Source organism: Pleurodeles waltl, chromosome 6, assembly GCF_031143425.1.
Source record: "Pleurodeles waltl isolate 20211129_DDA chromosome 6, aPleWal1.hap1.20221129, whole genome shotgun sequence".
Lineage (NCBI taxonomy): Eukaryota > Metazoa > Chordata > Amphibia > Caudata > Salamandridae > Pleurodeles > Pleurodeles waltl.
In genome coordinates this window covers 1,114,245,216-1,114,259,182 of record NC_090445.1, presented here as the reverse complement: position 1 = coordinate 1,114,259,182, position 13,967 = coordinate 1,114,245,216, and the positions used below count along the sequence as shown (strand labels likewise).

General features: G+C 40.9%; 1 protein-coding gene across 2 annotated transcripts in view; it reads right to left on the bottom strand.

Moving 5' to 3' along the window:
- The window catches only part of DNAJC16 (DnaJ heat shock protein family (Hsp40) member C16), a 332,457-nt gene that overhangs the window by 108,808 nt on the left and 209,682 nt on the right, over nucleotides 1-13,967 (bottom strand). For both annotated transcript variants that reach the window (XM_069240270.1, XM_069240271.1), the window contains exon 8: nucleotides 615-745. In XM_069240270.1, the coding sequence (XP_069096371.1) occupies nucleotides 615-745 (131 nt within the window). The remainder of the gene's footprint in view (nucleotides 1-614; nucleotides 746-13,967) is intronic.

The following is a 13,967-nucleotide window of genomic DNA, read 5'->3' as shown; positions in this document are numbered from 1 at the left end:
AATAAAAACTAAAGATTTTATTGCTTTTTATATTTTCTTATATGTTTGATGAATGTTTCAATATTTTTTGTATTGGCTTGTGGTTCAAACCATCGAAAATGCATAGGCAAGGGTCTCCAGGAACCAGTTATGACTCAGTGGGGATCCCTGTAGTCCAATAATGATTAAGTGGGGGTCAACAAATGTCAAAAGGTTAAGAATCACTGCTCTGGGGGATATGTACTGTGTTAGAAAAGCACAGGTGATACAGAATCCTGGAACATGAGAATACCAGGGTATTCCCCCTACTCGTGAGATTAAAATGGCAGAAGAAGGGAACGATAGGTGGAAAAAATAAAGAGTACAACATGGAAAAAACACAAAATGATGGAAATGTTGCATTAAACAAATCAAATGAAGAACAAAGCCATAAGAAGGATCATTTAAGCAAGTTCAGCTAGCACTTTGATACAAAGTGGGCAATCCGTTTTGTTAATCTGTGTGACCAAAGAGATAATATTTTGGCTAGTGTTAGTGAAAGGATCAACAATCAGGTGGGTTGTGTGAGGGAGGTTCCTTGAATGACTGATTAAGCATGTGCATGCTAGTATCACACAGACCACAACATGTCTCACTTTCGTTGCCGATGTGATTTTCTGACAGGACACAACTCCTGAAAAAGCTTCTGATTTGTGAGTCTGGCTGCCAGCAGGAACTTGTTGTTTGAAATGAAATCATCCACAATCTGCTTTTTCATGCCACGTGCCTAAAAAACAAAATACAGAATATTAACCCACCAGCAAAAGAAGATGCAAAGGTGTTACCTCAGACTTTAGTTCAGCAACAACATGCCTCAATTCTCCAAGAGTTTGATCTGGCAGTGGCACCCTTCCCCAGATGGATGGCCTTTAGGTCATCCGGTTCCCCATAAGTCCTCTCAAACATTATCTTAAATGAAGGTGCCCAGACGTTTTTGCTAATCATCAAGCAAAGACCTGAAACAGAAGATATTACAGGAGACAGACATGCTGCTGAAGCACATCGGACAACCATGCAGAGAACTGCAGAGGTAATCAGCGACTATAGGAGTTGTCAGAGAATATCAAGATACTAAGTAAGACAGCCTAGCACCAAGAGACACATGGAGGGATCAGAAGGCAATTCAATGACTTTGAGGGCAAAGTGGAAATTAATTTACTGACTGAGTAGATGCTGCAGCACAACAAGGGACAAGCGAATAGGGAGCAATGAAAAGTATTATGAACGTTCCTCCTAAGAAGTCTGTGATTGCTGTAGGACAACGACAATCACAAGGAGTATAGGAAGTTTCCCTAGAAAATCTGAATTGGTGATTAACTGTGTCACTGTAAAAGTATGAGCATGTATCCAATTAGCTCACCTACACAGGTACAGGCAGATATCCCTCAAGATGGGATCAGAAGTGCAGAGAGCACCGAGCTCTTTTAAAACTAACCGTTCCTAACAACTTATCCTCTATATCCTGCAGCCTTACCCTTTCATAAATCGGATCACAATTTCAATGAATGTTTCATTTAATATTGCAGTATGAACAGACGTGATGAAGTTAACTTCTTCCTTAAAACTCTCAGGGTAATCTGCCTCCTTGTTTTATCTATGATCAGAAATGATCAGAAATGTCCCTTTTGTGACGCATTGAAAACGTTAGTCATTGTCTCCTCAAATCTATTGTTCCAGAAGTGAAAGTGACAGTGGAGAAAATCCTTTCAATAACAATTTTAAGTTCACCTTTTTCTTCATTTTCTAAAGGTCTGCATCTGTTAAAAATCTTACATTTTATTCACACTCTACATTCTTCATGGGGGCATTTGAGAGTATAATTATCAATTGAAGCTATATGTAGCTTTAAACACACTTGTTCCTACTTCTTCTGAACATAAGATAGATACAAAAATCTCTACTTTTTTTTAACCTGCTACATAACATGAATACATCAGTATTAAACAAACTTTATGGTCTATATACCAAGGTTACAATACACATTTAATACTGTACATTTTCATCTGATACGTGACTTTGAAATGATCATTGACACATTGGAAGCCAGACACTGTGCGGTGGACTACAGACCCAGACTGCCTCGCTTTGGCTTGCCCTAAAGGAGGGACCCAGGAATGTTTATGGCATGCACTCTCTCCCAATTCTGGTCACAATGTCGAGATTGTTCCCATTTTTAAAAAGGGTAGTTGAGAGGCTCTCCAAATTATAGGCCCAGCATTGTGGTAGATGGGTTCCAAAACTCTTATACCCACACAGTTTGGGGACATCTACAGGGTAGGTGTAAGGAAAAGCCTTTTTCTGCATGTTAACCCCTACACATTTGTGGACTGATACTGCTGGGTTTTCAATTCAGAGCGCACTGAATCCTGCTAACCAGTGCCAGTATTCTAACCCTATTCAACTTGCATTTCGGACTGGCAACACCCAATTGGCAAGGATGACTTATTTATGATTCTCTAGCATACAGTACCCAGAGCATGTAAGGCGGAGCATCTACTCAGGGCTAAAGCACTGTTTGTGCTACCTTGTGGGTGACGAAGTACAACATTTTTCCCAGCCTGCCACTGCAGACTGGAAGGACAGTGCTTACACTGCCAGTTCGTCTTTGCCATTCAAACCAATGGCAACGCCACCCTTTCCCTTAACAATTTATGTAAGTCTCAACAAAGGAAGGTCTACAAGGCAGTATGGCAGGGAGTTGTGTATTGTTAAGTAGGACATATATTATTCATATGTCTCAACAGCATCACTTTCAAATTGTTGTTTTAAGGTGGATACGTTAGTAGGCCCTTTGGCTAACCCAGGGTTACAGTTTAGCACCCAAGCCTGGCTAACTTTCGAATGTGACTATCTAACTGGGAACTGTAAAATATCAAACTAAATGTGCCATTAAAACTGACCTAATGCCCATGATGTACTTAGTACCACAATTAAAGTTTAGCAACTTTTAGAAAGTTGCCACTCTGTACTCCACCTAGCCCAGGGGGCTCACAAAGGCCCAAGACGACAGGTTTGTACCTGCCTGGGGAGAGATGTGAATGACTCCAAGGCTCAGGAACAAAAGCAGTTGCTGCAGAGTGAGGTGGTATCTCCTCTCTCAGCATGGCCACTCAGGGTGTTAGCCCAAAAGTCGAGCTTCAAAAGGTAAGTCACCTTTGTGAGGGAAGCATAACATCCCTGAGCAGGATTCCTTTTGTTCCTGCAGACAAGCTGGAGACAAGGCCAGTGAGGAAAAACCTGCCCTTAATCAGTTTTCCTGTGGCGTGTAGCCCTCTGGTAGGCACACCTCCAGGGTGGGCCACCAAACTCCTGGCGACGGACAACGAGTTGTGGTATCTTGATAGGGCACGAATGTTGCACTCTGGAATAGCCAGATGCCACACACAACAGGAAACTCACCGCTAGGTAGGAGGGGACCCAGTAGCCCATTGGCTAATGAGCATGTGGTCCAGCAGAGATCTTTCCTGGAATAAACACTGCACCCCTGGCACCCTGCCCCCAGATCACGTTGGATTTGGTAAAAGGACCGAAGAAGGACTGCCAAGCTGCCCTAGGACGTGCATAAGGAGAGACTACACCTTCTGCACTTTGGGCTAGTGAAGTTTGAACTGGGTCTGCGGCTCCTGGCTCACAGAAAAGTTGATTGCGGGCTCCAGATCAAAGCAGTGACTCCAAGAATCAGGCGGCTGATCTCCTGGAACCAGCTTTAGGGACACAAGAGCTGAAGAAGCTCAAACTGACAAGTTGGTAGCCACTGCAGAAGATCTGCCACTACAAGTCACTTGGCGCTTTTAACAAGACAAATCCAATATAGCCAACAGTTGCAACAGAGTCTGCCTGATCTGGGAGTGCTGTCCAAGACTGGGTTCCTCGCACCTAAGGGACAGTAGCCCCCCATAAGGATTTCATCCCACCCCATGCAAGGAGACCAGTAGCCCAGCATTAGCTGGCCTGCTACTGTAACACAGAGCACTTTGAGGGACTCTGATCTCTGTGGCCAAAATTGTCCCGCTTCCCCCGTGGTCCGAAAAGCAACCACAAAGACACCCCCATCAACTGCACCACAACCGGAGCATCCTTGGAGCATCTTTTGCCGGTATCCTCAGCATCAGGACAACTCCATTGATGTCTATGTCGGTCATCCTGTAAAGTTTGGAACTTGCCTTAAAAATGTACTGGGGACCCGCTGACTGTCCAAAGTGTTCACTGCGGCCCCCTAGAAGTCTTCCCAGTCGAAATTGGATGCCAATCCTGGGCCAGAGTAGTCAAACTGACTTTTCCAAACTTTTCAAAAGTTTCTAAACTTTTTGTTGACTGATGCTTGTTTGCGGTTGTAATTAAAAGTGATAATATCTTCTGAAATCTGTATCTCCGGAACCCTCTAATGGTTTTTGTTCATCAAAGTCTCCAAAAATTCACAAAAATATAATCTATTTGTATAAATTGGTGATCATTTTACTTTGTGTTCTGTGACTTATTTGGTTGTTTGGTGTTGTTAAATGTTTTACATCAGTTGCTTTGCCAGGCAATACTGCTCGTACTTCTTCTGAGTGGTGAATTAATTTGTTACATTTTAAAAGGTTAGGATCTGAAAGTATGCCCTGTTATCTATTTGTTCTTCCAGGTCCCACTGCGTAAAAAGAAACATGAGTATTGTTTGATGTGCTATAGAAGAAGAATCATCAGAGAAAGAGTAAAACTGTGAGTGGGGGCAGATTTGGTATTTTTGAGTTCAAAACAATTATATTACAAGGTTCCTAGTATGATTAGTTATAAATATTCATGTTACAAATACAAAAAATGTTTTGAAGGTTTTATGGTTATGTAGGATACACTAAATATGTATATCTATATTTGGACATGTTGGTATACTTGTTTATTTTAAATGTTTAAAATATGTGCATGATAGATTTTTGCCAAATATAGGCTATAATACTAGCCCAAAACATATTGCCTGATGTAAATAATAGGTTACATACAAAGAAGATCGGTATGGATATTTATTTATTTAGGAGATTAAATATGTTAAAGTATGTGTAAATTTATGATGCACTATGTTGCTACTTTGTTTCTGTTAATGTTAAACGTAGGGGGTCTTGGTATGTTTTATTGTTTCTTGATATAAATGGATTTGGAGAACTGTGTGCACTTTGTTGTTTTATACATTCTCATTTTTTCTTGTTGCTTGTAATTCTTAGTTATGGGTATGTTTTATTTTCAGCCCTGATGAAGTCCCGTCTAGGGGACAAAATGCATTGGATGAACTGATGCTGAATTATCATTAAAGTAATTAGGAAACAATGTTGGATTGCAACACAATATCATGGCTCCCGCTTCATTGGATTTTTAAGAAAGACTATTTTTTATACGATAAGACTTATAAGAAATGTTCTAGTATTACAGAATGTTTTACACTCACTGAAATTTCTTTGGACTACCTTAGCACTCTCTTTTATGTAAGAATGTTGGTATTGGATTTATGGTCCCTCAGAAACAGGACTATGAGTGGTAGAGTGCTATATTCTTATACTCTAAGCACTAGCATCTGTGCAGCTGCTTGTTGGCCAATATAGCTCTTCCAGTGTTTTATTTAAAACATGTGGATATATCAAACATCAAAACAAAAATGTGACAGTTTGTAAAACAGCTCAGATTACAAAATCAAAAAGAGAACAGTGACTTAAGATACATACAAAGTTTTAAGGAAATAATGTAAGAACATGCTGTAGTTGGCAATTAAAAATTACATAGAAACGATGGCTAACTATGCATAAATAATCTCTCATAAAGATGATAAAACCATTTGTCAATTAGTAACTAATTCCCACATAATACATAGGGAAAAGATTGAGCTCCTCAAAATGCCTGCATAAAAAAGGAAAGTTTTTATTCTGGACATTTTTAAAACTACTTCTTCTAGCTTGTTTACCACGTACAGCCATCTTTCATGGAGTCAGCCTTGCATTGAATGAGATTAAAAATACTGTTGTGGGTACAAAAGATTTGAAATCATATAGCTAAAGTGGCACTTCACTACAAATTATGAAGTCTAATACTGTGTTCTGCGCTGACTTCCTAATCCCACTTTATAAGGCAGTAGTGCACTTTGGTTTAAATACCTGGTTTCAAGGAAAAGCTCAATTATTCAAAAGAATTCTATACAAATATTGGTAATAGCAATAAGTCATCAGTAATATCATCAATGATGTTGTCTGAGATGTCGACAGTAATGCCATAAATGATGTCATAGAACATGTCACAAGTGATATAATATGTGAAGTCATAAGCAGTGCAAGGTTAGAGAGCAATTTATCGTCAGCTCTGCTAATTATAAGTGCTGAATCTTTGTGTTTTTTTAGTTCAAAATGTTAAAGTTGTCACTGACATTCACCTAACCTATTGTCACTTTAACCTTTGTTATTTGTTTCAGTGTACATCTAAGGTTGTTTATTTAAAAAAGAGATCTTTTTTTCGCACCTAACTACAACATTACCTTACCATTTGTGTTTTTCAGTCAATTTAACATTTTTTAATGTAACAAAATATTTTATTATCATAAGTGAGGCCAACCCCCCCACCCCGCTGCATGTGACCTTCGGCAATGCTTGGTGAGTGGTTGGATGCAGTGCCTGGCTTGTGGCCAGGCAAAGCAGCAAATTCCCACAGGAAGTCAACCACAATCTGCGCACACCCTATGGCCATTCACAGCTGGGGTTGGCAAGAACCTAGCCAGTCGCCAGGCCCTATGGCCAAACCCCAGCAAGCTGCTAAGGTAAGGTTGGCATTGGGGCCCCAAGACACCATTCACAGAGTACATAACATAACAAAGGAAACAGGTGGGCAGCCCCCTCCAGGAGTATTAAAAAAATTACCTCATCGCCGGGGGCAGTTCCAATAAAAAGGGAAGGGGCAGAGTACAAATCTACTCCTATCCAGCAGGAACATTTTTAAATCTCCATCAGCTGGGAGCAGACTTGGTGCTTTCTCCCATTTGGTGGGAGATTTAAAAATGCTCCTGCCAGAAGGGAGGAAACACATGTTTCCCTGCCTGCTGGATCGCAGGCAAGGAAACTATTGTATCCTTTGGAGTTGGCTCCCCGGGACACAATAAGTCGGCCAGGTATGGGGTTCCGGGACATTTAAAGATCAAGGCAGGGGCGACGCATCCCCCTCCCTCTTAATTTAATTTTCATGCCTGAGGATGGGTATATCATAAACAATCAATTGTATGGGCCCTGGGGAATGGGGTCAAGCGGGGCTGAAATTGGCTCAGGGAGTGGGTGTGCAGGGGCAAAATATATATATATATATATATATATATATATATATATATATATATATATGCAATTAGACTGCTCACTCCCACAAGAGTCTGACTCCCACTGGAGCAAGGTGCCAAACCAGGGGGGATGGAAGCTCCATGGACCAATCACAAGGCTCTATTTTTAAACTGGACTTCTCGAGAGACCCTTGAGAACCTCTCACGGACACAAATGTCCACATATACAAATATGTTAGACCAATGGCACCACACACAACTTTTACCGGTGAACTAATCAGGCCTATAGCATTTGTCACTGACATTTCAAAATAACCAACTCAGGCCTACTGTACTTAGCATAACCAATCCCACAAGCCAGCCGTCATAAGATTACAAATGTGTACAAAACTGCAGCTTGAAAAACAATATCAAAGTCATCTTACGAGGGCCTAGCAAGGATTTTGATTTTCATATTGCATGTCTTCTGCATGCAGTATTTGCCAGGGGGTTGGAGGGTCACTAGGGGTACCCTTGCATGCTACGGTAAGCTATAAAATTCCACATAACAAAAACCCTGTGTAAAGGTTTTACCACAGTTTACTAGCAATCTACCTTTACATCTATTTCAGGCATATGCTTTTCAAAATAAATATGTAGCGCTACTTCTTTTGACAACTTTTCACGATAACACAACTCAATTATGGCAAAACAGAAATGGCATCACTAGTTTTTCACTATATCCAATTCAAGCCTATTGTATTGAGCATATACATTAAAACAAGGCATACATTCTAATAAAGGCATGATTTTTCAGCAGTACCACACAAAGTCTGCCCAATTAAATGTGGTACATAAGGATGTCAACACTTAAGCGGAACCAAAGCACCTCTGCAGTACTGAATCTTAAAGTGCTTATTTTTGTTAATCCCATACGGTGCGCAACATCTAAGCTGTCAAGCCAAACATACAAAGAGATAACAGAAAATTTAAAAATTATCATCTGGTTGCATTTATAGACAGACGGTCAATACTTTCTAAACAAGTTAACCATCTGAATGAATAATAACGTCTCTCTTGTACGCAAGGGTTTAATGTAGAGGCATGCAGTAAACATCAAACAGCAGTTTACATTTTAGTTCAAAGTATGCAAGTTCTCAGAAGAACAGAAAGTTGTGCTCTAGAGTCACCACTATTAAACTTGAGTATGCAATTGCATACCAATATGCTGGTGCAAATAAAAATCTGCTGTCAAAATCTGATCACTAAGAAAATGAGAATAAGGTAAGAGAAGGAAGCAGCTTGGCCCCCTGAAAATGTAGCTCAGACAGCTGTTCTTTTAACAAATGTAAATTAAGGTATATGTTTTTCTTTGAAACTGGTGCATCATGAATGTAAACATGCAGAAGTTAAGTTCCTTCATCTCAACACTTCTACTCATGTTGAGTCATATATGTTATGTGTGATGTTAAAATAAGCAAATTAATACATTATCTATGAGCAATCCAACTGTAAAACGTTTTTCAGGTGAAGCTGAACCCATCAATTCTATATGAAAACAAAATGGTTTTAGGTGAATGAACAGCCACCATGACACATTTTTTGTAATCTAAGGAAATTAATATGTGGATTGCAAAACCACTTCTCAATGCCAACTGAGTTGAGCATTTGGGGTAACCACGTTATCTTTCAGGCTTCCTGCACATAAATGGATAAACAAAGATTCACCAATGGCTGAAATTTAAGAACAAAAATTTGGATGGAAATTACTTCAATTGCTGTTTGAGAGCAGTCCTCTATATAGAATAGAATGCAATGTAACATTACTGAGGATGCACATATTTAACAACAGCAAGATTGAAATTAGAAGTGTTTCAAGACAAAACTGACAGCAGCAGTGTAAAAAAAAGTACCTTGATCAGAAATATTTAGTGTTACTTAGTAAAAACGAGGCCTAAGATTATTTTTGAGTAACAACATTGATGTGGAAGACAGTCATTGAATCAGTTGCCTCTCAAAGACTCTTGTTTTTTTATTTATTTTTATTCATGCAAGTGTGCTACTACTGCCTAATAGAGAACTCTGGGATTTCTAGTACAGTAGTGTTCAAGCCACAATTGAGTGCAAACCCAGACTTTTCTCGCGAAATATGCACATGACCTCCTTGTTAGAAGAGTGAACAGTTTACCTCAAGGATCTTTTTTCATTTCAATCAAATTCATTTATATTTTCACCCTTTATTGTTCGGTTAATGCCTTGGAACAAGATTTGTTCAAGGGTGATTGAGTTTCTCATAGGTATGTGCCAAACATTCTAGTCGTTCTAAAGCTGTTATTGAATATTATTAGTTACACTGTGAATAATACATTTTAAGATTCTGTCTGACGATTCAGGATGTACATTTTATATTAAAAAATAACAATCTAATAAAAGACAATAAACTACTACTTAGTGTAAAACTTCCTAAAGGCATTCCTTGACCAATGCGAATAGCCATAAAATGTTAAAGAAGAAGACCCCGAAAATAAAAAACTCCAGATTGTGCTCCAGCTGCACCACTTGTAGGACAAGCAACAAAGGCTATTACAGATGCAGGCAGCTGAGAGACTGGAGACAGGTGGGCTTAGAAACCATGAGACATATACACAGAGTAGAAAAATTAGTAAATGCACATGGACTCACACCAGGAAACTGTCTTCTTTACAGAACACCTGGACAGACATCCTACACAGACATCTGCCAACAAATAGGGTAATCCAGACTGAGAACCCAAAAACATGAAGTAATACAACTTGGATACCTGATGGGTAAGGGCAACGGACAAATACATTGATTCGAGAAGGCTCTTATTCATACCTAAGAACATATATTAGAAGATGTGAAAACTTAGTAGGAAACCAATATAGGTCACAAATTACAAGAAAAAGAATGGTTAAGTATACTAGAACAATGCCAGAGAGTACCTAGGAATGCCTGTTTCAAATGCTTACGATTTAATTATGTCCATAGAGTGTATTTAGCCCAGAGGAAAATTGACAAGTTGATATCTACAGTGCCCTAGATGAGAAGGAGAAAATGCAGAATTCTTCCATATGGTATTGCAATGCTCAATAATAGAGAGCTACTGGAAATCAAGAAGAATGAAGCCAGAACAGTTTAAAAATAGATGTTTCTACATCATATGACTGTTTAATGTGATTCCCAAAGCCATAAGCTACAGATGTTTTTAATATTTTAATAAACTAAGAGATTTAGCCCTACTGCTAGCAAGGAGTGCAATAGTGATGTATTGAGAGTCTTGCACACCAGCATCAATTTATCAGTGGCTGCAAAATACACTGAAGCCAAAGGCGTAATTTTAGTTACATAGAAAGAAAAATAAAGGGCTGAGGAAAAAGCCTATTGAGATCATAATACACTTGGAATTCTACAAGATAACCAATCATACTTGGATTTAGAAATTAGAACCCTCAAGTCTATCTGTGCTCTAATCTGTGACTAATGATTTCAGAAAACAAAGATGCACTAATTAGCTAAATCTGCGACCAGTCTGTCTTTCCAGACGTCCATTCTACAAAACAATCATGACTAATCAAGATGGTCCGCTCACCCAGTTCCCACCACAGAAAACTCTCCTGATCCCCATTCAAACCCACTGTCATGTGACAACAATGTAACATGACTTTCTATGTAGTTAACCCCAACCTGTGGTTGCTGGTGCTATAGCTATTCTAATCGCTTACCTGGAAGTTTGCCTTAGTGATTGCTGTCGTGCAAAAGAGGAGAAAGTTGCAATGTTAATCAGTATGCAACTACACTGTTGCATGGACTAGCCAACATACTGGGGTTCACAACAATAATATAGTCCGATGCACAAGTACATATTTGTTTTCCATTATGTAATTCTTCGTTTAGTTATCAATAGAGTGTTGGGGTGGAAAAGTCCTCTGCAAGGTTATGGACATGTACCCCTTCCTTGGGAAGTTGGCTGGAAACGGAATAGTGATTTGTGTTGTCATAGGCAAACACAGAGCATGCGTGTGTGCCATGACATAGGCCTGTCTCATGGATTGCCATCTTGTTGAACATGGAGGGGTGGCACTACATTCATGCTGGTGAAAGGCTACTGCCTCCACCAGGAGTTACACATCACGATCGTGACAGCATACTGTGTAGTGATCAGCAGGAGTGAACATGTCCTTTTTAATCTTTTTCACTGAAGAGAGCTCCACAGGCTCACTCAACTTTTAAAAAATTCTGCTTCTGTGTGCTTAACTCACCCTTGGCCTATATCAGTTAGATGTAAAGTACTGCACAGCGGAGGAGTGGTGACTCTGCACTCAATATGTGTGCGCCTGGGAAAGGTATAGTACAGGGATAGAGCAGTGCTGTGTAGAATAGTGCATGCATGGTGAGAGCATGTACTGGGTGCAAGTATGCTGGAAAGGAATACATTGCATGAAAGATGTAGTGCTGTGCAGTGCATACACAGTGAAAGCATGTGCCAGGTGTGTGCTTTTGAGAAATAGAATACATGAAGGGGGAAGTGTTGTGCAGTGAGCGCATGGAGAATGTGTGTGCTGGCAATGTGTCTGTGTTTACATGTAGCACACCATGGCACAGTATAGAAGGGCTACAGTACTGAACAGTGCACACAGGGTGAATGTGTGTGCTGAATGTATATGTGCCTTGCGTGGCACAATACATAGAACTAACAGTGCTGGATAGTGTGTGCTGTGAACATACAGTGAGTGTAAGTGTGAAGTGTTTTGTGCAAAGGTACATTACATGGAGGACAATGGGTTTCATTTTGGAAAACCAAGGCCTGCATGGTGAAGACATGAGGAGTAGAGGACTCCTCCCAGACAGATTTGGGAATTCCTGTGAACTGGGTGGGACACACTGAAGACGGGAGAGAGACTAACACTATACACTTCAAAGGGTACTCTTTCATTAAGTGAGAGATCACAAGGAAGGGGCTTTGACATATCTTGTGAAGGGCTGATAAGAGAATCATAAACAAGTAGGGCTGGAAGCTCGGGATTAACCTTTTGATGCACATATCACTGTGGCTGAAATTCAGGTGGGAAATCTAGTTACTCCCATGGCCTTTGTTGTGGGGCTATCCGCTTATGTGTTTATCCTGCTATGACAGACAGTCTTTCAAGCGTATGAGGGAGAGGGAAAGTGCACACATCAAAGGAAGCATAACCCCAACAACAAGCACAAAGACCCAGACCTTAAATCACATTTGGTGCCTGGAAATGAACTATAAAAAGGGGAAGTTGAGACCGAAAGATTTATCATGTGCCAAGTAGCCTGACAGGCTGTGTGAGGAGAGGGAATTCTGCAAGACTTCTGCCTGTGATCAGAACTGAGGGTGAAGGAGTGCAAGTCTCACTGCTGCGTAAGGGGACATCACTCAGGGAAGTCCACCTGCTCTGGAGCCTGGAGCAGAAGCGCCTGTCTGCTTGCCAAGACCAGTGTTCCCTGTGAGGAAGAGGAGAGCACTGGAGGCACAGAGGTCCAGAGGGAAGCCCTGTTGAGAGGGCTTCCGGTGTGAGGAGTTGTCTGTTGCACCGCACGGCTTGGCGCCCGTATGCAGATTCAGTTCAGTGTCAGGAGAGCGCCGCTGTGAAGATAGTCATGAGCTGAGTGCTGTGCAAGGGAGTGAAGCCCATACTGCGTTGTTGTGGTGACCACGTATTCCAGGAGGGGCCGCCAATGAAGTTATTGTTGGCAACAAGCACTAAGACATGTGCAGGCCTTAGAGGCAACACCATATTCCAGAATGGGACCCAATGGTATAGACTGCCGGGAAGACCGACACCTTATTTGAAGGTGCTACAGCAACCCTGTAGGCCAGGAGGAACTGATTTTACCAAGTGCGCTGTGAAGTTTGTGCTGCCACCTCAGAGCTTAACACTGTGACCTGTGGGCCGAACTGACCTTTGAGGATTGCCCCCAACCTGCCCCGTGAACTGAAGAGGATGTTATGAGTGCATCATCACATCGATGGGACCAGATAAGGGAGTGCCAGAATCAACCGTCATACCCTGTTAGGAAGCACTGAACTTAAAAGTAGAAAAACACCAGAGCACCTCAGATCGCTGCTAGAACTGGCTTGGTAACCTCAAGGAAAACCTGCACCAGCTTGGTACTGCCATGCCTCCTGCATGCAGACAGGTTTAACTGAGTAGGATTGGAGAATCGCAAGTGCCTACTGCGCCCACTGATACAGTAAATGCTTCCTCACTACATGAGCAGTTAACATTTGTCATAGCCCTACTGGGCCCCAGGGGACTTGCTACTAAAGGCACTGCAGCACCAATGACACCTTTGACTGTTTTTTTAGGAGTCTGGGTGGACTCATGAGTAAAGCCTACTTGTAAGCTTTTCCTGGATGTGGCAACCAGTGGTTGGGGAATAACGCTGACCACATTAGGAGGAGGGAGGGGACAGAGACTTGCCATTCAGAGACTAGAGTCCCGCCCGCAAAGGGATGGTGTATTCACTTATGGATGTCATAATACGGATTTGAATGCATACAGTTAGAAATAAAATACTTCTTTTTATTATGAAAATAAGTAATTCACTGGATATTGTTATATTGGCATTGCTGTGATGTCTTGAATTATGATTCATGTTCACTAGCCAATATTTAAAATTCAACCTCGAACCACACCCCCGA